We start from the raw sequence: 24,057 nt of genomic DNA on the forward strand, positions 1-24,057 counted from the left end.
TAATTAACAAGGGGCCCTGATTAATAAGGTGCGCTAGGAATATTATGGGCATCTACAAGGTTAGTGTGCACTAATGCTTAGCACACGTTAAAAACACTAACGCACCTCTAGGCATAGTGACACCTATTGGCCAGACTCGGTATGTGCACAGAAGCCATAGTCTGGGACACTGGCTGACAACTGTCACTAGAATGGCTAGGGTAGATTGGGAGAAGGAAAAAAATAGAAGTTGTGAGTAAAGACCATTGTGCCACAGCCCCAGTAGAAGTTGGCTCCAATTTTGCTGCAAAAATTACATGTTAGCCGCCCCCCCCCAAATTTTTTTTAACCCACCATACAAACACCAATGTTGAAAATACATTCAAGTGGTACACAAATAGATTTAGGGAGTATCTGCAGCTGAGCTGTGATTTCTTATCTGGATTTTCTTGAATCCAAGCAAATGTAACGACACTCAAAGTTTGAGCATTTGAAGCAAAATAAGGCTACCTGGAGATGGAGAATTGGGATCTGAATTTGGCAGCCGAAAAACATAATAAATATACGATGCTAAAAGGTTGTTTCTGCCATGCTGGTCTTGGCTTCCTTCCAAGTTTTTGTGGAGTCTGTTCACGATTGATGCCATGGCCTCAAAAGACGCTTGACCTAGGTTAACTAAAGATAAAGATTGGGTATTTTATTAGTACAGTCACAGAGGTTGTCTCAAATGCTGACAGCTTAATAGGAAAGCATCTATATCCGTTCTTGAAAAGAATATGGGAAATGGGGGGGGGTGGGGGGGGGGGAGGATAAGAATCTGAAATTCCTTATAAATAATCAGAACAACTTTTAGCTGCCCGAGTCAGCATGGTTTGTAAATGCTGGCTGTGGCAGCTAAAAACAAACATGGATATTCAAGTGCTAGTTTCTGGATCTAGCAGGCTCTGAATATCCATGCAGTGCAGTCAGAACCAGCAGTACCCCAGATAACAACGTGGGGGGGGGGGGGGCCCTTTGCCTAAGCCACATAGGAGCCTTCGCGCACCCAATGCGCATCAATTTGGAATTACTGCCCAGCTGCCGCATGGCCCTTGTGGTAATTTCATTTTTGACACCCGTCCGCTACGCTTGCCGGAAAATAATTTTTATTTTCCAGTGCACGGCAGAAAGCAGGCGGTAATCGTCATTCTGTGCGCTCAGACGATTACCGCATGAGACCATACCGCTAACTCCAATGGCTAGCGGTAAAGGTGTCAGACCCAAAACGGATGCACCAATTTTTATTTGCCACATGTCCATTTTGGGCAAAAAAAATTTTTAAGGCCGTTTTTTTACTGGCACACTGAAAAATGGATCTGCGCGTGCCCAAAACCCGCACATACACTAGCACAGCCCATTTTTTGGCGCACCTTAGTAAAAGGGCTCCAGGATAAGTAAGGGCAACAGTTTTTCTATCCTTTTAACTGGGCAGCTATCCCGATTGTGGTCTGAATATCACCATTTTCTGGTTAACTATCGGCTACCCCTTGCCTCATTCACCACGGCCCTGGTACTACCCAAGTGCCAAGGCAGTTTGTAGGGACAGTGTCACTGAATATCTATAGCCAGTGATGGATAAGCCATTACTGCAATAATTCTATAGAACAGGTGCTAATATTTACAGGCTCGTTTACACTCACAGATGTTGAGAATACTGGCACATATGTCTGTACATGCCGTCTGAGTGCCTAAGTGCTATTCTGTAACTACGTGTATATCTTAAATAGCACAGAGTTGCAGGTGGGTGTACAGGCAGGTAGAGTCTTGGCAGAGCATGAACAGGGCACAAAATTACACATATAACATAAGGATCCTTTTACTAATGTGTGCTAAGAGGTGGCCTGCACTGTGGCCACATTTAGAGTGTCAGTAAAATGGTTGCTTTTTTTTTTTGTATTGGCCACATGATAATTTCAACCATATAAATGAAAAAGATTCTTTCTATATGTTTCTAAGCAATGAAATTATATTGGCTAATAATAAACAGGGAGGAAAAAGTTTTTGAACGGAGTCTAAGTAAGCAACGATGAATGGACGTAAATATCACATGATTATGGACTGCATGATGCTATCCTGCTTATAATCGAAAGAGAAAAACGCCTATATTGTGACCCAAATCGGGAGATAGACGTTTATCTCCCAAAAACGAATAAAGCGGTATAATCAAAAGCCGAATTTGGACGTTTTCAACTGCACTCCGTCGCGGATGCGGACAACGTTGATGGGGGCGTGTCGAAGGCGTGGTGAAGGCGGAACTGGGGCGTGGTTATCTGCCGATCAGAGATGGGCGCCTTTCGCCGATAATGGAAAAAAAATATGCGTTTTTAGCGAGAATTTAGGGCACTTTTCCTGGACCCTGTTTTTCCACGAATAAGGCCCCAAAAAGTGCCCTAAATGACCAGATGACCACTGGAGGGAATCGGGGATGACCTCCCCTGACTCCCCCAGTGGTCACGAACCCCCTCCCACCACAAAATATGCCGTTTCCCAACTTTTTATTTTCACCCTCAAATGTCATACCCACCTCCCTGGCAGCAGTATGCAGGTCACTGGAGCAGTGGACTTCAGGCAGGTGGACCCAGGCTCATCCCCCCCCCCCCCACCTGTTACACTTGTGCTGGTAAATGGGAGCCCTCCAAACCGCCCCCCAAACCCACTGTACCCACGTGTAGGTGCCCCCCTTCACCCCTTAGGGCTATAGTAATGGTGTAGACTTGTGGGCAGTGGGTTTTGAGGGGGATTTGGGGGGGGATTTGGGGGGCTCAACACCCAAGGGAAGGGTGCTATGCACCTGGGAGCTGTTTTACCTTTTTTTTTTTTTTGTAAAAGTGCCCCCTAGGGTGCCCGGTTGGTGTCCTGGCATGTGAGGTGGACTGGTGCAGTACGAATCCTGGCCCCTCCCACGAATAAATGTCTTGGAGTTATTCGTTTTTGAGCTGGGCGTTTTCGGTTTCCATTATCGCTGAAAAACAAAAACGCCCAGCTCAAAAAAAGATAAACGTCCATGTTTTTTCGAAAATACGATTCGGTCCGCCCCTTCACGGACCCGTTCTCGGAGATAAACGCCCATGGAGATAGGCGTTTCTGTTCAATTATGCCCCTCCATGTTTCTCTTTTCCCTGCAGATTGTCTGACTGACTGACCCTGCGGCAACTAAGGAAACGCTGGCCACCCTTGGTCACGGTCTGATATTTTTGCATAGCTGGAAGAAAAAGAGACTCCACAGCTAAATATTTAAAGCTGTTTTTTTTTAACAATTTTTGCTATTGAAATTAGACTATTTGCAATTTATTGGGGAGGTTTTTTGCCAATGATAAAGCCCTGCTTTTTCAGCTGCTAGTTGGGAGCTTCTTGAGGCTTTTTTCTTCCTGTGTTATTATTAACCAATATATTTTCATTGCTTAGAAACGAATACAAAGAATCTTTTTTTCATTTATATGGTTATATTCTTTTACACATGCTAATTTCTCCATCAGCACCCTGGACATTACCACGGGAGCCCTTACCACCACCTATTTAGGAGGTGATAAGGGCTCCTGCGCTAATCGGGTAACGCTTGGTAATGTGCCCACGCTACCCGATTAGCGCAGGCACGCCTACTCACTCAACACCCATGGGCACACCTCCCATACTGAAATATAAATATTTTTCAGCACGGGATTAGCGTGTGCTAAGTAGAACTCTACCGCGGGACACCTTAGCACATCACACGATAGGCATGCTGCACCTTAGTAAATGTGCCCCATAGAGAACTAGAGGTGTGTATAGAAACATAAACTGGTCCCCATCCTCATCCCCCATCGCATTGATACCATCCCCTCACCATTTTCACAGTTTTCTTTCCCACATTTGAGTGATCTTGAAACTGAAGAAAAACATCTAACTATATAAACGAGAGGTGACCGACTCACCCGCAAATGCGCAGTAGAGACTTCCCTCTCTGTCCCGCCCCCACGTCAAGACGTAATGATGTCAGAGGACGGAACAGAGAGGGAAAGGAACGCTGCGCTGGAGGCGAGCTAACGAGAGGACTCACAGGAGGTAACAAAAGCAGAGGAGAGTTGATGGATACTGGGGCAGGGGAGGGGGAAAGGAGAGGAGAGTTGATGGACACGGGGGCAGGGGAGGGAAGGGGGAGAGGAGGGTTGCTGGACATGGGTGGATGGAGGGGAGAGGATGGAAGGGGGGAGAGAGGATGATTACTGGACATGGGGGGAGGGCAGGGGAGAGAGGAGGGTTGCTGGGCATGGGTGGATGGAGAGGAGGGCAGGGGAGAGAGAACGGTTGCTGGACATGGGGGAGGGCAGGGGAGAGAGAAGGGTTGCTGGGCATGGGTGGATGGAGGGGAGGGCAGGGGAGTTAGGGCGGTTGCTGGACATGGGGGGAGGGTAGGGGAGAGAGGAGGGTTGGTGGACATGGGTGGATGGAGGGGACGGGAGGCCAGGGGAGAGAAGAGGGTTGCTGGACATGGATGTATGGAGGGGACGGGAGGTCAGGGGAGAGAAGAGGGTTGCTGCACATGGATGGATGGAGGGGAGGGCAGGTCAGGGGAGAGAAGAGGGTTGCTGCACATGGATGGATGGAGGGGACGGGAGGCCAGGGGAGAGAAGAGGGTTGCTGCACATGGATGGATGGAGGGGAGGGCAGGTCAGGGGAGAGAAGAGGGTTGCTGCACATGGATGGATGGAGGGGACGGCAGGGAGAGAGGAGAATTGTTGAATATGGATGGAGGGGAGGGAAGGGAAGACAGGAAGGAGATGCACATGGATGGAGGGGAGACAGAAGAAATTCTGGACATGGATGAAGGGGCGGGAACACAGAAGAAGGAGATGCACATGGATGGATGGGAAGGGAGAGAGAAGAAATGCTAGACATCCAACTCTCATTTTTCTTCGGCTGTTCCACTACATTGTTAAAAACAAAAATCTCGCCCATTTTAACGGGCTTAATGGCTAGTTTTAATTATTAATACTAAGGGGTCCTTTTACAAAGGAGCGCTGAAAAATGGCTTGTGGTAGTGTAGGCGTGGGTTTTGGGCGCGTGCTGATCCATTTTTTAGCATGCCTATAAAAAAGGCCTTTTTTCCCCCTAAAAATGGACGTGCGGCAAAATGAAAATTTGCCACGCAACCATTTTGGGACTGAGACCTTACCGCCAGCCATTGACCTAGTGCTAAAGACTCACGTGGTAGCCAGGCGGTAATGATCTACGTACGCCAAATGCCACTTGGCGTGCGTCCGTTACGTGCCCCCTAAAATAAAAATATATTTTTCAGATGCACATATTGGACATGCGCCAAAAATGAAATTACCGCAACAGCCACACAGTAGTCAGGCGGTAACTCCATTTTGGCGCGTGTTGGGCGCATGTAGACACTTACGTGGCTTAGTAAAAAAAAGGGCCCCTACGCAAGTAAAAAAAAATGTACGCAAACAAGCAAGTATGGATAAGTAAGCTGTTTTCTTAAATATCAAAGTCCATAATGTTCTCGCTGTTCCACCGAGATGACACTAGAGGTGTGTATGGGGACATAGCTTGTCCAATGACGCAGAATAAACAGTGATGGATTTTTTCCTTGCTATCTGTGACTCCCAAATGGTTGAATATGGCAATAGAATGGAAAGCCTGTGACAAGTAGAGATCGTGACGTCGGACACCGGATTTTAAATCTAGGCGTACTTGTGGTATCTTCTGCCGATAGTGCCCCATGCTGGAAAGCCATTTGTAAGTTGCATTTTTATTTTTGCTGTCTTGGATTGGATACAAAATACATTTTTTTCCCCTGAAGCAGCTTGGAGTGGCAAAACAGGGAACCCCCTGTCGGGATATGTGTGGCTATACTGGATCATACTGGGATCGTAGAGACACTATCATTCCAAGGTAAGTACTATGTGAAAATGTTGATGTGGCAACTAAGAATTTTTAATATAATTTCCTGACTCTATTCTGTATCGGTAAATGGTTTTTGCTATATGAAGGACTATTTTGGGTATACGTAAGCCACCTATCTAATGAAGGCTTGCCTTAGAATCAGGTGTGTCTCCTTTTCCACAAGTCCTTTTTCTCCACTTTATAAATTTGAGGCAATCCTTCTGATACAGAATAATATTGTAGAAGTGTGTGTTTGTTGAAGTGACACAGTTTGGTCCCCATCTCCACCAGTCCCCCCAATCAGTTTGGATTCACCCTCATTCTATCCCCATTCAATTCCTTTCCATCCCTACCCCATCATAAATGGATCTTTTGTCACCAATACCACGGACTCCTGCAGATTTTCGTGGTCCTCATCCTTATGCACATTTCTATAAAGAACTCCAAGTTTCACGCACACACTTACACCAGATCTACAGCTAGTCTAAGTATACACGTGTATATAGCCAGTTATACTAGTATTCTATAAAGAAAAGTACTTACCTACTTTCTTTTATAGAATATGCACCTATATATAGCTGCACAGTTATAGAATTATCTCCTATTTGGTTAAAAGGCTTTGAATATTGGACTCACAGATTTAAAGGCACTTCTGAAACATGTACTTCATGTTTTCCTTTAATATTCCTACGTACATTTCTCACTATAGTCTGGACTGGAATCATTTGATTTAGCAACCAAAATTAACACATTTTGCTTAGAACTGGTAAGGCAGACTACATTTTAAAAAAGAAGGGTAATGAATTTGATATACCGTTAGAGAATGGCACGGGAGTGGGTAATCGCAATAAAACCGCAGGAATGGGAGAAAATTTCTAAGCTTTACCATGGGTGCAAACAGAGGTTATTTCCCCACCCCACCAGATCGGTAATAACCTCTGCACCCGCGGTAAAACGGACGCCTACTTTTTTCACTTCCTCCCTCCCTCCCTACAAGTCCGGTGTCGCTCGCTCGCTCTCCCTCGCCACTGGGTCCCTGTGTCGCACTCTCCCCCCCCCCCCCCCCCCGCAAGCTCCAGTGTCACTCCACCTCCTCTCCACTGCGCTCCCGCTGCAGCCTTTCTATCTTCTAGACTGCCGGCAGCGTTAGCAATGTAAGCATGCTGCCTTTGCACGGCCCGGAAACCTGTCAAACAAGTGTGGGAGGATTGTGCCTGAGCACAAGCTCGGGCACAATCCTCCCGCACTTCTTCCCTATGATCAGAGAGAATTGCGTGTTTAAATTAGTATGTCATTATCTCTGATCATAGGTCCAATAACGCCCCGTGCTGTTCCAGCGCTATTTTTAGAGCACTGTTTGGAACAGCGTGGGGCTCTTGATCATCTGCTAGTGACTCCTTTCAGCATCTCTGTACTTTTAAACCTTTGCTTCAAATTTAGTTCATGCACCGGAAACTGCTGGAATCGTCAGGAAGATCTATTTAACCTATTTTGAACCTTAAGGCAATTTTTGGAATGTAATTGAGTTTGCTATGACAGAGGATATGAAGACTTACACAAATCAAGATTTTTTTTTGATCTCTTACTTTTAAATCACTTTTAAAAAAATATTTCCATAATTCTTCTTTAATATTGAAAGAGTAGAATAGTTTTCTAATTGCATTTTTAAGAAAGAATCTGAAAAAGTATACTGAACTGTAATATAACATTTATATACTTTTGGGGATTCATATCAAGTGATGATGACATTTGTATACTTAAACTCTCTCTATAAACTTATACTCCTCTCAGGCCATTCCTGCCCCCCCCCCCCCCCCCCCCACCAAGATGAAAATTACCTATTTGGCCTGCGATGACAGGAGGCCTTACTACTAGAAGGATCAGTTTATCAAGCAGGAGATGTAGAAATCGCACCACTGGCTCCAACTGAGACGAGTTCAACGCAGAAATGCTGCTCTTCAGTTCGTTTTCCAAGTTGTTTTCCATAATCCTCATGTCTCCAATTCGAACTGGGAACATGTGCTCATCCAGAGCATGAACAAGGGCAAAGAATTTGTCAAGGTATGGATCCTAAACACAAACAGAATCACACTGAACTAGAATATTTTTTTAAAAATGTAGCTTTCCTGCAATCTGGATATTTAAATTTAATGGCGGCAACAAAGTGTTTAAAGGAAACATATTAATCCTACATACATGAAGACATCCCCCTCACAGCATGACAAGTATACCATTTTAAGAATTAGAATATCTGTCATATTATTCCACCCTACATTTAATGGTAAGACACTACAGATCAGCAATTACTTCTTAGAGGGACAACTTCTCAGGTACAGCACAACTGGGAAAATCCTGTAAATGGCGCTGAAATAAAGGCACCGATAAAAATCATAAGTACATAAGCACCGCCATACTGGGAAAAGACCAAGGGTCTATCAAACCCAGCCATCCTGTCTCCGACAGTGGCCAATCCAGGCCTCAAGAACCTGGCAAAAACCCAAAAACAAAACAAAAAATTTAAATTAATAATGGTCAATGGACTTTTCCTTCAGGAATCTGCCCAAATCCCCTTTAAACTCAACAAGGCCAACTGCTGTCACTACATTCTCCGGCAGCGAGTTCCAGAGTCTAACTACGCGCTGAGTAAAGAAAACCTTCCTCCTATTTGTTTTAAATCTACCACATTCTAGCTTCATCTTATGTCCCCTGGTTCTATTATTTTTTGAAAGTGTAAACAAACGCTTCACATCTGTCCGCTCTACTCCGTTCATTATCTTGTAGACTTCTATCATATCACCCCCTCAGCCGCCTCTTCCCCAAGCTGAAGAGCCCTAAACGCCTTAGCCTTTCCTCATAGGGAAGTCCTCCCATCCCTTTTACCATTTTTGTCGCCCTTCTCTGCACCTTCTCCAATTCCTTTATATCTTTTTTGAGGTGCGGCGGCCAGAACTGAACAAAATACTCAAGATGCGGTCTCACCATGGAGCGATACAACGGCATTATAACATGCTCGTTATTCTATAAAGGGCATTCCGAGATGAATTCCGCACTCAACTTTGGGTGTGAGGACTTACGCCAGCTGGCACTTGGTAAAACTCCTGGCGTGCAAGTTGGGCGCAGATCGCCGCTATTCTGTAATACTGCGTGCATCTTTTATGAATGCCCCCAACCCGCCCATACCAGTCCCATGGCCATGCTCCACTTTTGAATTTGTGTGCTACAATTTAGAAGCCAGATCAGCGCTCAAATAATAATCAGTGCCAATTAAGAGCCCATTAACTATTTTGGGCACCAGTCTGGGATTCACACCCAATTTTGGGCACCCTGTATAGAATCTTGGTGTATATAACTACTTACTGCCTAAGTTAATTGCTGCTTGATACATTAGAGGATAAGAATGCTGGTTAGGCTGGCTTACACCCCACCGCCTTTCATCTGCTAAACTACTGAGGGGTCACTAAAGTGAGCCAAAAAATGGGCTGCACTAGTGCAGACTCGTGTTAAGGGCAGACGCAGATTCATTTTCAGTGCGCCTGTAAAAAAGGCATTTTTTTTAAATTTTTGCAGAAAATGGAAGTGCGGCAAAATAAACATTGGCGTGTGTCCATTTTGGGTCTGAGACCTTACCGCCAGCCATTGACAGTGGTAAGTTCTCACACAGGTAACCATGCAGTAATCATCTACACGTGTAGAATGATGATTACCGCCCGGTTTTTGCCACGCACCAGAAAATAAAAATTATTTTCTGGCGTGCGTAGCGAACACACGTAAAAAAACAAAATTACTGACCGGGCCACGCGGTAGCCGCGCGGTAACTCCAAATTGATGTGCGTTGGGTGCGCATAGGCGCCTACGTGGCTTAGTAAAAGGGCTCCTGAGACAGCTAAAGAAAAATAAAATCTGGAGATGTTCAGCACACAACATTTTTTTTTTTTGCTATCCTGGGTGAGCTCCAGATTTAACTGTTGCTCTTACTAATTCTGGCTGAGCAATATCACATGCACTTTTGAAAGTATCAGGTGTGCATACCATTTTACTTCCCTAATTTAAACATGCTCCAAGGACACCTCTTTTTAAGACCACAAAAAGTACATGCATTGTGGAAGCCCAGGCGCACTTTTAGCCAGGGTGAGTGTGGGTAATTTTTTTCTCACTCACATAAACTGGGATTTTGATGCAAGATAATAATTTACCTTTTCCAGATCCAAGCTGTACGTCGGTCACAAGCAGGTATGTAAGTTATTTTTTTGTCCGAGTGCACTAACAATCTAAGCTGAATTTGAGGGCATGGAGTGTAAATTTGCCCTAGGCCTCAGGATAAAACTGTCTTTCCCAGTATGGCAATACTTATGTACTTATTGTTGAACAGCTGCGAGAACAATCACAACCTTTTATATTTACCTGTGGGGTCCCACAAAGAGCTATTTGGCACCCACATTGCTCAATATATTCTTCATCTCCGTTATTGATCCTGATTCAATCTCTTGGACTTAGACAATTTGAATATGCCAATGACAAACAAATCATCTCCTGTTTGGACATCTGACTCCCATGCAATCCAGGCTCTCAATAAGATTAAAGTTATCTTAGATTAGATGATTACCAATAAACTGACGCTGAACCCCGATAAATCAAATGCACTTCTCTTTCATAGATTAGGCCACACAGCTACTTCTTTTCCATTATGCATAGCAAGGATTCCACTCCCTCTTGTGCAATAGGTAAAAATCTTACGAGTGATTGTAGATCCAGGCCTGACCTTCACTATGCACGTCTTCTCTGTGGTTCAATGTTCTCTTTTTAAGTTGCACCTAATTCGCTCAATTCGACCTTTGCTCAACTGAACTGCCCTTCAAACTCTGATCCATACCTTGGTCATTAGTTCTTTAGAGTACTGCAATGCCTGACTTCACGGTCATCATATTAAAAATCTCAGATGACTGCAACTTATACAAAATATTACAATTAAAATTACTCACGGGCTGTAAGAAAAATGACCACATAACTCCTCTGCTTAGAGAGGAACACCAGCTCCTGGGTGTCCAAAGAATCACCTTCAAAATTTTGACTCTCGTTCATAAATTATAATCACAGTGGCCTCCCTTTATACCTCTCATGGCTACTAATACCTTATGTACCTTCTCGTGCTCTGCGATCCTCCTCTCAGAATCAATTTGTACCTTCTTTTCGGCAGATTGTATTTGATTTCGTTAGAACAACTATTTTTAGCATCAGCAGACCAACACTGACATGCCCTCCCCCTCTCTGCATTTAGAACCATCTTTTGATAAATTTAAGGCCCAACTCAAAACTTATTTTACAATGCTTTTCCCTGCCTCACCAATTAGCTAACATGCCCTGCAGCACATTACTGATGTAAAGGACAGAGAAGGAAACGGAGGAATATAGATCTCTCACATCTGCTTATTTCCTGTACTATAATGGTTAATTTTCTTGCTTCTCTCTGACTGAATATGGACATCTTAGTTTTTATTATGTAAACTGCTTAGAAGGTTCTACCCATGACTGGGGTAACAAGTAAAACTTGTAACTTAACCTTGCAAAAGCAACAGTGGGATGAGGAGGATTTGAACCCCGAATTCCCTGGTTCTTAGTTTGCTGTTGAAACCACTAGGCTACTCCTTCTCTTCCTACTTCTCCATTCCAGGTATAAAAGAGCTTTGGAAAAACTACCTCACAGAGGCAAAATAGTGCAAATGTAAACTGAAGCATCACTACTAAGTTTTTATTTTCCTTGGATTATGTTTTCCTAGCCAAAAATTAATATCTTGAGTTTTTACATAATGTTTCATTATATTTATTTTCGTTACATTTGTACCCCGCGCTTTCCCACTCATGGCAGGCTCAATGCGGCTTACATGGGGCAATGGAGGGTTAAGTGACTTGCCCAGAGTCACAAGGAGCTGCCTGTGCTTGAAGTGGGAATCGAACTCAGTTCCTCAGGACCAAAGTCCATCACCCTAACCACTAGGCCACTCCTCCACTGTTGCTACTATTTGAGATTCTACATGGACATTCCATGTAGAAGTCGGTCCTTGCAGATCACCAATGTGGCCGCGCAGGCTTCTACATGGAATGTTGCTAGTGGAATAGCAACATTCCATGTAGAATCTCCAATAGTAGCAACAGAATCTCAATAGTAGCAACATTCCATGTAGAATTCTCCAATAGTATCTATTTTATTTTTGTTACATTTGTACCCTGCGCTTTCCTCACTCATGGCAGGCTCAATGCGGCTTACATGGGGCAATGGAGGGTTAAGTGACTTGCCCAGAGTCACAAGGAGCTGCCTGTGCTTGAAGTGGGAATCGAACTCAGTTCCTCAGGACCAAAGTCCACCACCCTAACCACTAGGCCACTCCTCCACTCCAATACAATTTGGCTTAGAAATATTTAGTGTAAAATCCCATTAATAGTTATTAGTATAATTAACTTTAGTACCAACCTGTGTATGGACAGTTGAAACAGCAACAACTTCTACATTGAAAACACCTTTATGATTATCCACCCACTTCATCCCAGGAAGGGCAACCTGTCAATGTGTATTGAAATAATCACCACCACAAATGTGACATGACTGAAATATACTGAAAGTCTGCAACATTTCTGCATTTTAACCAATTATGTTCATTGAATTACATTTTGGCAGGTGAGTTATCCAGCATATTGTTTTGTACATTTATACTGTCTGAAATTCCCTATGAAAAACTTATCATCATGCAACAGTGAAAGGAATGAAACTGGTAACAAAGATCAACATTTAAATAAACTAGCTCAGCTGTTCTATCTTTGGGACAAATGAATAAGGAAGTTGCTGGGAAGGGAATATCTGATGCCACGGCCCACCACCACTACTTTGTTTCTTTGAAACAACTTAATGGTTTAGCAGGGACTCCAAATTCTTGTTTTATTGGTCCATATTAATAACAAAAGCTTCAGGCAGAAGCCATCTCATTTCCTATTTCTTTATCTGCATCCAGTGCACTGCAAGATCAAAATTTGTCACCAAAATTACGTGTGAATTGAGAAGAAAAGAGACTACATATCAGGACATGGGCCCTGATGTGATGGGAAAGGTAGTATTTGCCCGGGGGGGGGGGGGGGGGGGGGGGGGGGGGGGAGTGGGTTAGAAGCTCCAGAAGGGTTGGAGGGGAAGAGAGGAGGTGGAGGAAGGGAGCGGAGTTTAAGAGGAGATTTTTGTTTTTTTAATCATCTTTATTGACACAAGATAACAATATAAGAACATTACTGTAAACGCAAACCATCTGATCATACATAGCACAAGTTCCCTTCTCAGATTCCATTGTGAGAAAAAATTCCCCCCCCCCATCCCCTACCCTTCCCCTCCCTCCCCTCTTCAGGAATTTAATACTCTACTCCGAGCCACAGGAGTTAGTGTGTCCCAAAATGGAGCCCAGATTTTGTCTCCTTTTTAATCTGCTAGGTCCACAATAGCTCTACGCTCCAGTGAGCACATATGTATCATTGTGGAGCGCCAGTGTGCTATTGTGGGGTACTCAGGGCCAAGCCAATGTTGCAGTATCACCTTCTTCCCCATCAGGGTCGCCCGTTGCAGGAAGGCTTTAAGCCCTGATTTTGATTGCCCTTGAATTGTAAACCCACCAAACAAATGCCCAGGGGAAGGTAAAGAGGAGATTATTTTTAATGTAATTTTATATTTCATATGTCTATGTTACTTTCTACTTACTTTGGACATCATAGTCAAAGATTATAGAATGGATTATGACATGTATTACTTCTAAGCACTGTAGTCAGGATATAATGAGTAAAAGTTGGGATGGTGTGTCCAATAAAAACAATTTTTGCCACCAGAAGAAGGCACTGCTGCCTTCAGATGATATAACACCTAGTGCTCAAGTTTATCCTAATAGTCATCAGCAATTTCAGGTCATTAATACAAGCTTTTTTTTTTTTTTAAAATCAGCTTTTAGTGCTATAAACCACTAACCTCAGGAGACAGTACTGAGTATGCCTGGGGTGGCTTTTCCAGTGAGACAGGTAAACAGAATTGACCGGTCTTCAAACGACCATTCTGAAGCATCGGTATCCACTTGTGGGTAAAGGGGAAGAAAATAAACACACACAAAAAAAAGGTATATTTAGAGCATGGTTTTATATTTAATTATGGAATCAGAAGTTTTTGCTGCAGGACTAGTTCTAATTAAGACTCCTGACAAGCTGAACATATACACCATGGCTCTTGCTGACTAAGCTGTATTAACAAGCGTTAATGCACACTGAAGCAATTTTAACACTTTAAATAATACAAACCTCATTATTCTCAATGGGATCCATTTATAACTACGGGGCCGTTTTACTAAGTTGCTGTGATAGCACACTCTTACCTCAGCTTTAAATGGTGTACTGTGGGACAATCAGGCATCCTGCGGTAAATGCCAAATCAGCGTGTGCTAAAAAAATTTTTTTTTGCTCTTTTCTTGGAGGGGGCTTGTCTGGGGAATTCCTGCACTAATCACTTAGCACAGCTACACTACCGCATGAGCCCTTACCACCTACAAAATAGAAGGTGGTAAGTGCTCATGTGGTATTTTTTTATTTATTTTATATCATAAACCACGCCATAACCACTTTACATGCATAATTCACAAGACGAATAAAACATTACTAAGCATATAAGCATGTACTTACTAAAGACCACAATTTGCGGAATCCAAGATTCAAAATACAGAGGTAATTAAACAAGAAATACAACACAAGAAAAATAGACCCTAACCGTCTAAGATGCAAATTAAACTAAACTAGACATCTTAAATCCCCTCACTAACAGCTAGAGGCAAAGCAGTGACCTGAGGTGCCTCAAAATCGAAAAATAAATGTACACGCTTGATATCGGACAATACATTTACAAGGATACTTTACAAAGAAAGTGGCTCCCAACTGGGTCACTCCAGGCTTTAACAATAAAAATTGGTAATATTAGCGCATGACCATTACAAAAAGTGCCATTTTTTTTTTTTTTTTACCACAGCTTAGGAAAAGGACTCCTATTTACTTAACTTGCATTACCGCATCTTAAAATATTAAAGCAGCTTAGTAAATAAGGGGGTATTTCATGTAGTAGAACAGAGACATTAGATAACTGTGGCATATCGAGTAATACATTTTTCACAGCTTCTGCTTATCTCATCTTAAGTTCACATGGAGGCGTATTTTCAAAGCACTTAGCCTTCCAAAGTTCCATACAAACCTATGGAACTTTGGAAGGCTACGTGCTTTGAAAATATGCCTCAGTGCTAGTTAACCAGCAGCTTTAAGTAAAATGATGGCATTCTGGCACTGAAACCGATTTTCATTGATCCTAGCCTTTTTGTTTTTAATCTGTTTCAATAATAATGAAATCCCTGAAACTTCTCATTTCTCTGGTCTCTGTTTGAATAAGGCTATAAGCTCCACGGAGAAGTCTTTTATGTGTACAGTGCTGTCCCTATAGAAATGTCTCATAGCAATAGTAAAAGCACAAGTATGGGCAGACAGAAGGCGGTGGATTAATGTGTCCTTTCATCCAAACTACATATTTACCTAAAAAAAAAAAAGGGGGGGCATAGACAAAAGACCAGGACCACAAGGTGTATGCAGATGCATTACATACTTTAGTAGTTCACAAGAGAACATTTCACTTACTGTGTAGCCAACAGGGGTTTCCAGAGGAGTGTTTTGTTTCTGTTGGCAACTGACATGGTAGAAAATGAAGAGCAGGTGGTGATGGTCTGTTAAAGTAGCAGGAAGTTTTATTTTTATTTCTTCATGGAAGTCAGGAGACCTGTGCATGGACAAAAACATGGGCACTCTTTAGAAGATTGGATAAACATGAAGGAGGTCAATACTAACAGTTAAAGCGAATGCTACATACCTGTAGAAGGTATTCTCCGAGGACAGCAGGCTGATTGTTCTCACTGATGGGTGACGTCCACGGCAGCCCCTCCAATCGGAATCTTCACTAGCAAAGTCCTTTGCTAGCCCTCGCGCGCCCGCGCGCACCGCGCATGCGCGGCCGTCTTCCCGCCCGAAACCGGCTTGAGCCGGCCAGTCTCATATGTAGCAAGACAAGAGAAGGGAAGACACAACTCCAAAGGGGAGGCGGGCGGGTTTGTGAGAACAATCAGCCTGCTGTCCTCGGAGAATACCTTCTACAGGTATGTAGCATTCGCTTTCTCCGAGGACAAGCAGGCTGCTTGTTCTCACTGATGGGGTATCCCTAGCCCCCAGGCTCACTCAAAACAACAACCATGGTCAATTGGGCCTCGCAACGGCGAGGACATAACTGAGATTGACCTAGAAAAATTTACCAACTAACTGAGAGTGCAGCCTGGAACAGAACAAACAGGGCCCTCGGGGGGTGGAGTTGGATCCTAAAGCCCAAACAGGTTCTGAAGAACTGACTGCCCGAACCGACTGTCGCGTCGGGTATCCTGCTGCAGGCAGTAATGAGATGTGAATGTGTGGACAGATGACCACGTCGCAGCTTTGCAAATTTCTTCAATGGAGGCTGACTTCAAGTGGGCTACCGACGCAGCCATGGCTTTAACATTATGAGCCGTGACATGACCCTCAAGAGCCAGCCCCGCCTGGGCGTAAGTGAAGGAAATGCAATCTGCTAGCCAATTGGATATGGTGCGTTTCCCCACAGCCACTCCCCTCCTATTTGGATCAAAAGAAACAAACAATTGGGCGGACTGTCTGTTGGGCTGTGTCCGCTCCAGATAGAAGGCCAATGCTCTCTTGCAGTCCAATGTGTGCAGCTGACGTTCAGCAGGGCAGGAATGAGGACGGGGAAAGAATGTTGGCAAGACAATTGACTGGTTCAGATGGAACTCCGACACGACCTTTGGCAAGAACTTAGGGTGAGTGCGGAGGACTACTCTGTTATGATGAAATTTGGTGTAAGGGGCCTGGGCTACCAGGGCCTGAAGCTCACTGACTCTACGAGCTGAAGTAACTGCCACCAAGAAAATGACCTTCCAGGTCAAGTACTTCAGATGGCAGGAGTTCAGTGGCTCAAAAGGAGGTTTCATCAGCTGGGTGAGAACGACATTGAGATCCCATGACACTGTAGGAGGCTTGACAGGGGGCTTTGACAAAAGCAAACCTCTCATGAAGCGAACAACTAAAGGCTGTCCCGAGATCGGCTTACCTTCCACATGGTAATGGTATGCACTGATTGCACTAAGGTGGACCCTTACAGAGTTGGTCTTGAGACCAGACTCAGACAAGTGCAGAAGGTATTCAAGCAGGGTCTGTGTAGGACAAGAGCGAGGATCTAGGGCCTTGCTGTCACACCAGACGGCAAACCTCCTCCATAGAAAGAAGTAACTCCTCTTGGTGGAATCTTTCCTGGAAGCAAGCAAGATGCGGGAGACACCCTCTGACAGACCCAAAGAGGCAAAGTCTATGCTCTCAACATCCAGGCCGTGAGAGCCAGGGACCGGAGGTTGGGATGCAGAAGCGCCCCTTCGTCCTGCGTGATGAGGGTCGGAAAACACTCCAATCTCCACGGTTCTTCGGAGGATAACTCCAGAAGAAGAGGGAACCAGATCTGATGCGGCCAAAAAGGAGCAATCAGAATCATGGTGCCTCGGTCTTGCTTGAGTTTCAACAAAGTCTTCCCCACCAGAGGGATGGGAGGATAAGCATACAGCAGGCCCTCCCCCCAATGCAGGAGGAAGGCATCCGATGCCAGTCTGCCGTGGGCCTGAAGCCTGGAACAGAACTGAGGGACTTTGTGGTTTGCTCGAGATGCGAAGAGATCCACCAAGGGGGTGCCCCACGCTTGGAAGATCTGGCGCACCACTCGGGAGTTGAGCGACCACTCGTGAGGTTGCATAATCCTGCTCAGTCTGTCGGCCAGACTGTTGTTTACGCCTGCCAGATACAGTGGGGGAAATAAGTATTTGATCCCTTGCTGATTTTGTAAGTGTGCCCACTGACAAAGACATGAGCAGCCCATAATTGAAGGGTAGGTTATTGGTAACAGTGAGAGATAGCACATCACAAATTAAATCCGGAAAATCACATTGTGGAAAGTATATGAATTTATTTGCATTCTGCAGAGGGAAATAAGTATTTGATCCCTCTGGCAAACAAGACCTAATACTTGGTGGCAAAACCCTTGTTGGCAAGCACAGCGGTCAGACGTCTTCTGTAGTTGATGATGAGGTTTGCACACATGTCAGGAGGAATTTTGGTCCACTCCTCTTTGCAGATCATCTCTAAATCATTAAGAGTTCTGGGCTGTCGCTTGGCAACTCGCAGCTTCAGCTCCCTCCATAAGTTTTCAATGGGATTAAGGTCTGGTGACTGGCTAGGCCACTCCATGACCCTAATGTGCTTCTTCCTGAGCCACTCCTTTGTTGCCTTGGCTGTATGTTTTGGGTCATTGTCGTGCTGGAAGACCCAGCCACGACCCATTTTTAAGGCCCTGGCGGAGGGAAGGAGGTTGTCACTCAGAATTGTACGGTACATGGCCCCATCCATTCTCCCATTGATGCGGTGAAGTAGTCCTGTGCCCTTAGCAGAGAAACACCCCCAAAACATAACATTTCCACCTCCATGCTTGACAGTGGGGACGGTGTTCTTTGGGTCATAGGCAGCATTTCTCTTCCTCCAAACACGGCGAGTTGAGTTCATGCCAAAGAGCTCAATTTTTGTCTCATCTGACCACAGCACCTTCTCCCAATCACTCTCGGCATCATCCAGGTGTTCACTGGCAAACTTCAGACGGGCCGTCACATGTGCCTTCCGGAGCAGGGGGACCTTGCGGGCACTGCAGGATTGCAATCCGTTATGTCGTAATGTGTTACCAATGGTTTTCGTGGTGACAGTGGTCCCAGCTGCCTTGAGATCATTGACAAGTTCCCCCCTTGTAGTTGTAGGCTGATTTCTAACCTTCCTCATGATCAAGGATACCCCACGAGGTGAGATTTTGCGTGGAGCCCCAGATCTTTGTCGATTGACAGTCATTTTGTACTTCTTCCATTTTCTTACTATGGCACCAACAGTTGTCTCCTTCTCGCCCAGCGTCTTACTGATGGTTTTGTAGCCCATTCCAGCCTTGTGCAGGTGTATGATCTTGTCCCTGACATCCTTAGACAGCTCCTTGCTCTTGGCCATTTTGTAGAGGTTAGAGTCTGACTGATTCACTGAGTCTGTGGACAGGTGTCTTTCATACAGGTGACCATTGCCGACAGCTGTCTGTCATGCAGGTAACGAGTTGATTTGGAGCATCTACCTGGTCTGTAGGGGCCAGATCTCTTACTGGTTGGTGGGGGATCAAATACTTATTTCCCTCTGCAGAATGCAAATAAATTCATATACTTTCCACAATGTGATTTTCCGGATTTAATTTGTGATGTGCTATCTCTCACTGTTACCAATAACCTACCCTTCAATTATGGGCTGCTCATGTCTTTGTCAGTGGGCACACTTACAAAATCAGCAAGGGATCAAATACTTATTTCCCCCACTGTATGTGGCTTGGAGCACCATGCCGTGACGGCGAGCCCAGAGCCACATGCTGACGGCTTCCTGACACAGGGGGCGAGATCCGGTGCCCCCCTGCTTGTTGACGTAGTACATGGCAACCTGGTTGTCTGTCTGAATTTGGATAATTTGGTGGGACAGCCGATCTCTGAAAGCCTTCAGAGCGTTCCAGATCGCTCGCAACTCCAGGAGATTGATCTGTAGATCGCGTTCCTGGAGGGACCAGCTTCCTTGGGTGTGAAGCCCATCGACATGAGCTCCCCATCCCAGGAGAGACGCATCCGTGGTCAGCACTTTTTGTGGCTGAGGAATTTGGAAAGGACGTCCCAGAGTCAAATTGGACCAAATCGTCCACCAATACAGGGATTCGAGAAAACTCGTGGACAGGTGGATCACGTCTTCTAGATCCCCAGCAGCCTGAAACCACTGGGAAGCTAGGGTCCATTGAGCAGATCTCATGTGAAGGCGGGCCATGGGAGTCACATGAACTGTGGAGGCCATGTGGCCCAGCAATCTCAACATCTGCCGAGCTGTGATCTGCTGGGACGCTCGCACCCGCGAGACGAGGGACAACAAGTTGTTGGCTCTCGCCTCTGGGAGATAGGCGCGAGCCGTCCGAGAATCCAGCAGAGCTCCTATGAATTCTAGTCTCTGCACTGGGAGAAGATGGGACTTTGGGTAATTTATCACAAACCCCAGTAGCTCCAGGAGGCGAATAGTCATCTGCATGGACTGCAGGGCTCCTGCCTCGGACGTGTTCTTCACCAGCCAATCGTCGAGATATGGGAACACGTGCACCCCCAGCCTGCGAAGTGCTGCTGCTACTACAGCCAAGCACTTTGTGAACACCCTGGGCGCAGAGGCGAGCCCAAAGGGTAGCACACAGTACTGGAAGTGACGTGTGCCCAGCTGAAATCGCAGATATTGTCTGTGAGCTGGCAGTATCGGGATGTGTGTGTAGGCATCCTTCAAGTCCAGAGAGCATAGCCAATCGTTTTCCTGAATCATGGGAAGTAGGGTGCCCAGGGAAAGCATCCTGAACTTTTCTTTGACCAGATATTTGTTCAGGGCCCTTAGGTCTAGGATGGGACGCATCCCCCCTGTTTTCTTTTCCACAAGGAAGTACCTGGAATAGAATCTCAGCCCTTCTTGCCCGGATGGCACGGGCTCGACCGCATTGGCGCTGAGAAGGGCGGAGAGTTCCTCTGCAAGTACCTGCTTGTGCTGGAAGCTGTAAGACTGAGCTCCCGGTGGGCAATTTGGAGGTTTTGAGGCCAAATTGAGGGTGTATCCTTGCCGGACTATTTGGAGAACCCACTGATCGGAGATTATGAGAGGCCACCTTTGGTGAAAAGCTTTCAACCTCCCTCCGACTGGCAGGTCGCCCGGCACTGACACTTGGATGTCGGCTATGCTCTGCTGGAGCCAGTCAAAAGCTCGCCCCTTGCTTTTGCTGGGGAGCCGAGGGGCCTTGCTGAGTCGCACGCTGCTGACGAGAGCGAGCGCGCTGGGGCTTAGCCTGGGCCGCAGGCTGTCGAGAAGGAGGATTGTACCTACGCTTGCCAGAAGAGTAGGGAACAGTCTTCCTTCCCCCGAAAAATCGTCTACCTGTAGAGGTAGAAGCTGAAGGCTGCCGGAGGGAGAACTTGTCGAATGCGGTGTCCCGCTGGTGGAGCTGCTCTACCACCTGTTCGACTTTCTCTCCAAAAATATTATCCGCACGGCAAGGCGAGTCCGCAATCCGCTGCTGGATTCTATTCTCCAGGTCGGAGGCACGCAGCCATGAGAGCCTGCGCATCACCACACCTTGAGCAGCGGCCCTGGACGCAACATCAAAGGTGTCATACACCCCTCTGGCCAGGAATTTTCTGCACGCCTTCAGCTGCCTGACCACCTCCTGAAAAGGCTTGGCTTGCTCAGGGGGGAGAGCATCAACCAAGCCCGCCAACTGCCGCACATTGTTCCGCATGTGTATGCTCGTGTAGAGCTGGTAAGACTGAATTTTGGCCACGAGCATAGAAGAATGGTAGGCCTTCCTCCCAAAGGAGTCTAAGGTTCTAGAGTCCTTGCCCGGGGGCGCCGAAGCATGCTCCCTAGAACTCTTAGCCTTCTTTAGGGCCAGATCCACAACTCCAGAATCATGAGGCAACTGAGTGCGCATCAGATCTGAGTCCCCATGGATCCGGTACTGGGACTCGATCTTCTTGGGGATGTGGGGATTAGTTAAAGGCTTGGTCCAGTTCGCCAGCAATGTCTTTTTGAGGACATGGTGCAGGGGAACAGTGGACGCTTCCTTAGGTGGAGAAGGATAGTCCAGGAGCTCAAACATTTCAGCCCTGGGCTCGTCCTCCACAACCACCGGGAAGGGGATGGCCGTAGACATCTCCCGGACAAAGGAAGCGAAAGACAGACTCTCAGGAGGGGAAAGCTGTCTTTCAGGAGAGGGAGTGGGATCGGAAGGAAGACCCTCAGACTCCTCGTCAGAGAAATATCTGGGGTCTTCTTCCTCTTCCCACGAGGCCTCACCCTCGGTGTCAGACACAAGTTCACGGACCTGTGTCTGCAACCGTGCCCGACTCGACTTCGTGGAGCCACGTCCACGATGGGGGCGTCGAGAGGTAGACTCCCTCGCCCGCATCGGCGAAGCTCCCTCCGCCGACGTAGTCGGGGAGCCTTCCTGGGAGGCGACGGCAGCCGGCACCGCACGCGGCACCGACGCCGGAGACCTCACCTCGGGCGATGGACCGGCCGGCGCCACGCTCGACGGTACCGGTGGCGCAAGCACCACCGGTACCGGAGGGGTAGGGCGCAACAGCTCTCCCAGGATCTCTGGGAGAACGGCCCGGAGGCTCTCGTTCAGAGCGGCTGCAGAGAAAGGCATGGAAGTCGATGCAGGCGTCGACGTCAGAACCTGTTCCGGGCGTGGAGGCTGTTCCGGGCTGTCCAGAGTGGAGCGCATCGACACCTCCTGAACAGAGGGTGAGCGGTCCTCTCGGTGCCGATGTCTGCTGGGTGCCAACTCCCTCGGTGACCCAGAGCTCTCGGTACCGACACGGGAAGGGGACCGGTGACGATGCTTCTTCGACTTCTTGGAACGAAGCATGTCACCGGAGCTTCCCGGTACCGACGAGGAGGACGTAGAATCCAGCCGTCGCTTCCTCGGGGCCGAGGCCGAAGGAGGTCGGTCTCGGGGGGGCTGTACCGCAGGAGCCCTCAGGGTAGGGGGAGACCCACCCGAAGGCTCACCGCCACCAGCAGGGGAATGGACAGCCCTCACCTGCACTCCAGACGATGCACCACCGTCCGACGACATCAGCAGACGAGGTCCCGGTACCACCGACGTCGATGCAGCTATCCGATGTCTCGGCGCCGATGCAGAGGGCCGATGCCTCGATGCACTCGATGCACTGGCGGCCGAGGATGAAGCTCTGGACGCTGAAGACGCCGATGCACACGATACCCCCGGTGCCGATGCCGACGAAGAGCCCGAGAGCAAAACATTCCACTGGGCCAATCTCGCTACCTGAGTCCGCCTTTGCAAAAGGGAACACAGACTACAGGCCTGAGGGCGGTGCTCGGCCCCCAGACACTGAAGACACGACGCGTGCCTGTCAGTGAGCGAGATTACCCGGGCGCACTGGGTGCACTTCTTGAAGCCGCTGGAAGGCTTCGATGTCATGGGCGGAAAAATCACGCCGGCGAAATCAAAATCCGAAATGACGAAAGTGAGCACCAAAACTTTGAGGGAGAAAAATCTCGACCGAGGCCGAAAAGAGGCCTACCCCGACGACGAAAGAAAACTTACCGGGGCAAAGTCTGAAATACGGGAAGGGGCAAAACGAAACCCGAGGGGGCTTCCGGAGCACTTCCTGAACAAATTTTTAAAGATTTTCCGAAGAAAAAACACGTCGAAGAAAAAAAGGACGCGCGAGGTCGACTTTCCGGGGCTTGACACAGCGAAAACACAACCGTACCGAGTGCGGACAAAAGAAGACTGGCCGGCTCAAGCCGGTTTCGGGCGGGAAGACGGCCGCGCATGCGCGGTGCGCGCGGGCGCGCGAGGGCTAGCAAAGGACTTTGCTAGTGAAGATTCCGATTGGAGGGGCTGCCGTGGACGTCACCCATCAGTGAGAACAAGCAGCCTGCTTGTCCTCGGAGAATGTGTGTTATTTGCTGCAGGACTCATATTTCATGCAAAAAGCCCTGTGGAAATAACATGCATTACTGGCTTTGTTAGAAGATTACCGCTAGAGGTCAAAGTGGCCATTTTCATCTAGGAACCAAGAGACGCAGAAACGAGTGGGGTTCACTCCTGCCCCAAGGACCATTAGATCGCGAGAGCTGCTAGGTAGTCTTGGGCGAGAGGGGTGTGTGACAATACAGAGGGGGTTTAAAGTCTGTAAAACTGTATTATTTCTTGAAGTGTATTTCTTTAGTTTGGCTAGCAGGTGGTGTATGTTTATATTTAAAGCTGTTACAGAGAACTGACCGTTCCTTCTTTAGTTAACACAGATAAGAGGCAACCTGCAGTGATGTGACCAGCTATTTTTAAAACTTGTTGTTCTGGGCTCTGATTGGCCCAGGAGCTCAAAATTCAGCTAGGATGTATTGTGTTTTTTTTTTTCTCCA

The 24,057-nt window shown here is 46.8% G+C and overlaps 1 protein-coding gene across 9 annotated transcripts in view; it reads right to left on the reverse strand.

Annotated features, from left to right (window-relative positions):
* Window positions 1–24,057, reverse strand: part of DOCK7 (dedicator of cytokinesis 7) — a 279,528-nt gene that overhangs the window by 110,222 nt on the left and 145,249 nt on the right. For all 9 annotated transcript variants that reach the window (XM_030206645.1, XM_030206644.1, XM_030206640.1 and 6 more), the window contains exons 17-21: window positions 15,574–15,712; window positions 13,880–13,981; window positions 12,356–12,442; window positions 7,728–7,959; window positions 490–654 (exon numbers count right to left, since the gene is read on the reverse strand). In XM_030206645.1, the coding sequence (XP_030062505.1) occupies window positions 490–654; window positions 7,728–7,959; window positions 12,356–12,442; window positions 13,880–13,981; window positions 15,574–15,712 (725 nt within the window). The remainder of the gene's footprint in view (window positions 1–489; window positions 655–7,727; window positions 7,960–12,355; window positions 12,443–13,879; window positions 13,982–15,573; window positions 15,713–24,057) is intronic.

This window comes from Microcaecilia unicolor, chromosome 6 (genome assembly GCF_901765095.1).
Source record: "Microcaecilia unicolor chromosome 6, aMicUni1.1, whole genome shotgun sequence".
Lineage (NCBI taxonomy): Eukaryota > Metazoa > Chordata > Amphibia > Gymnophiona > Siphonopidae > Microcaecilia > Microcaecilia unicolor.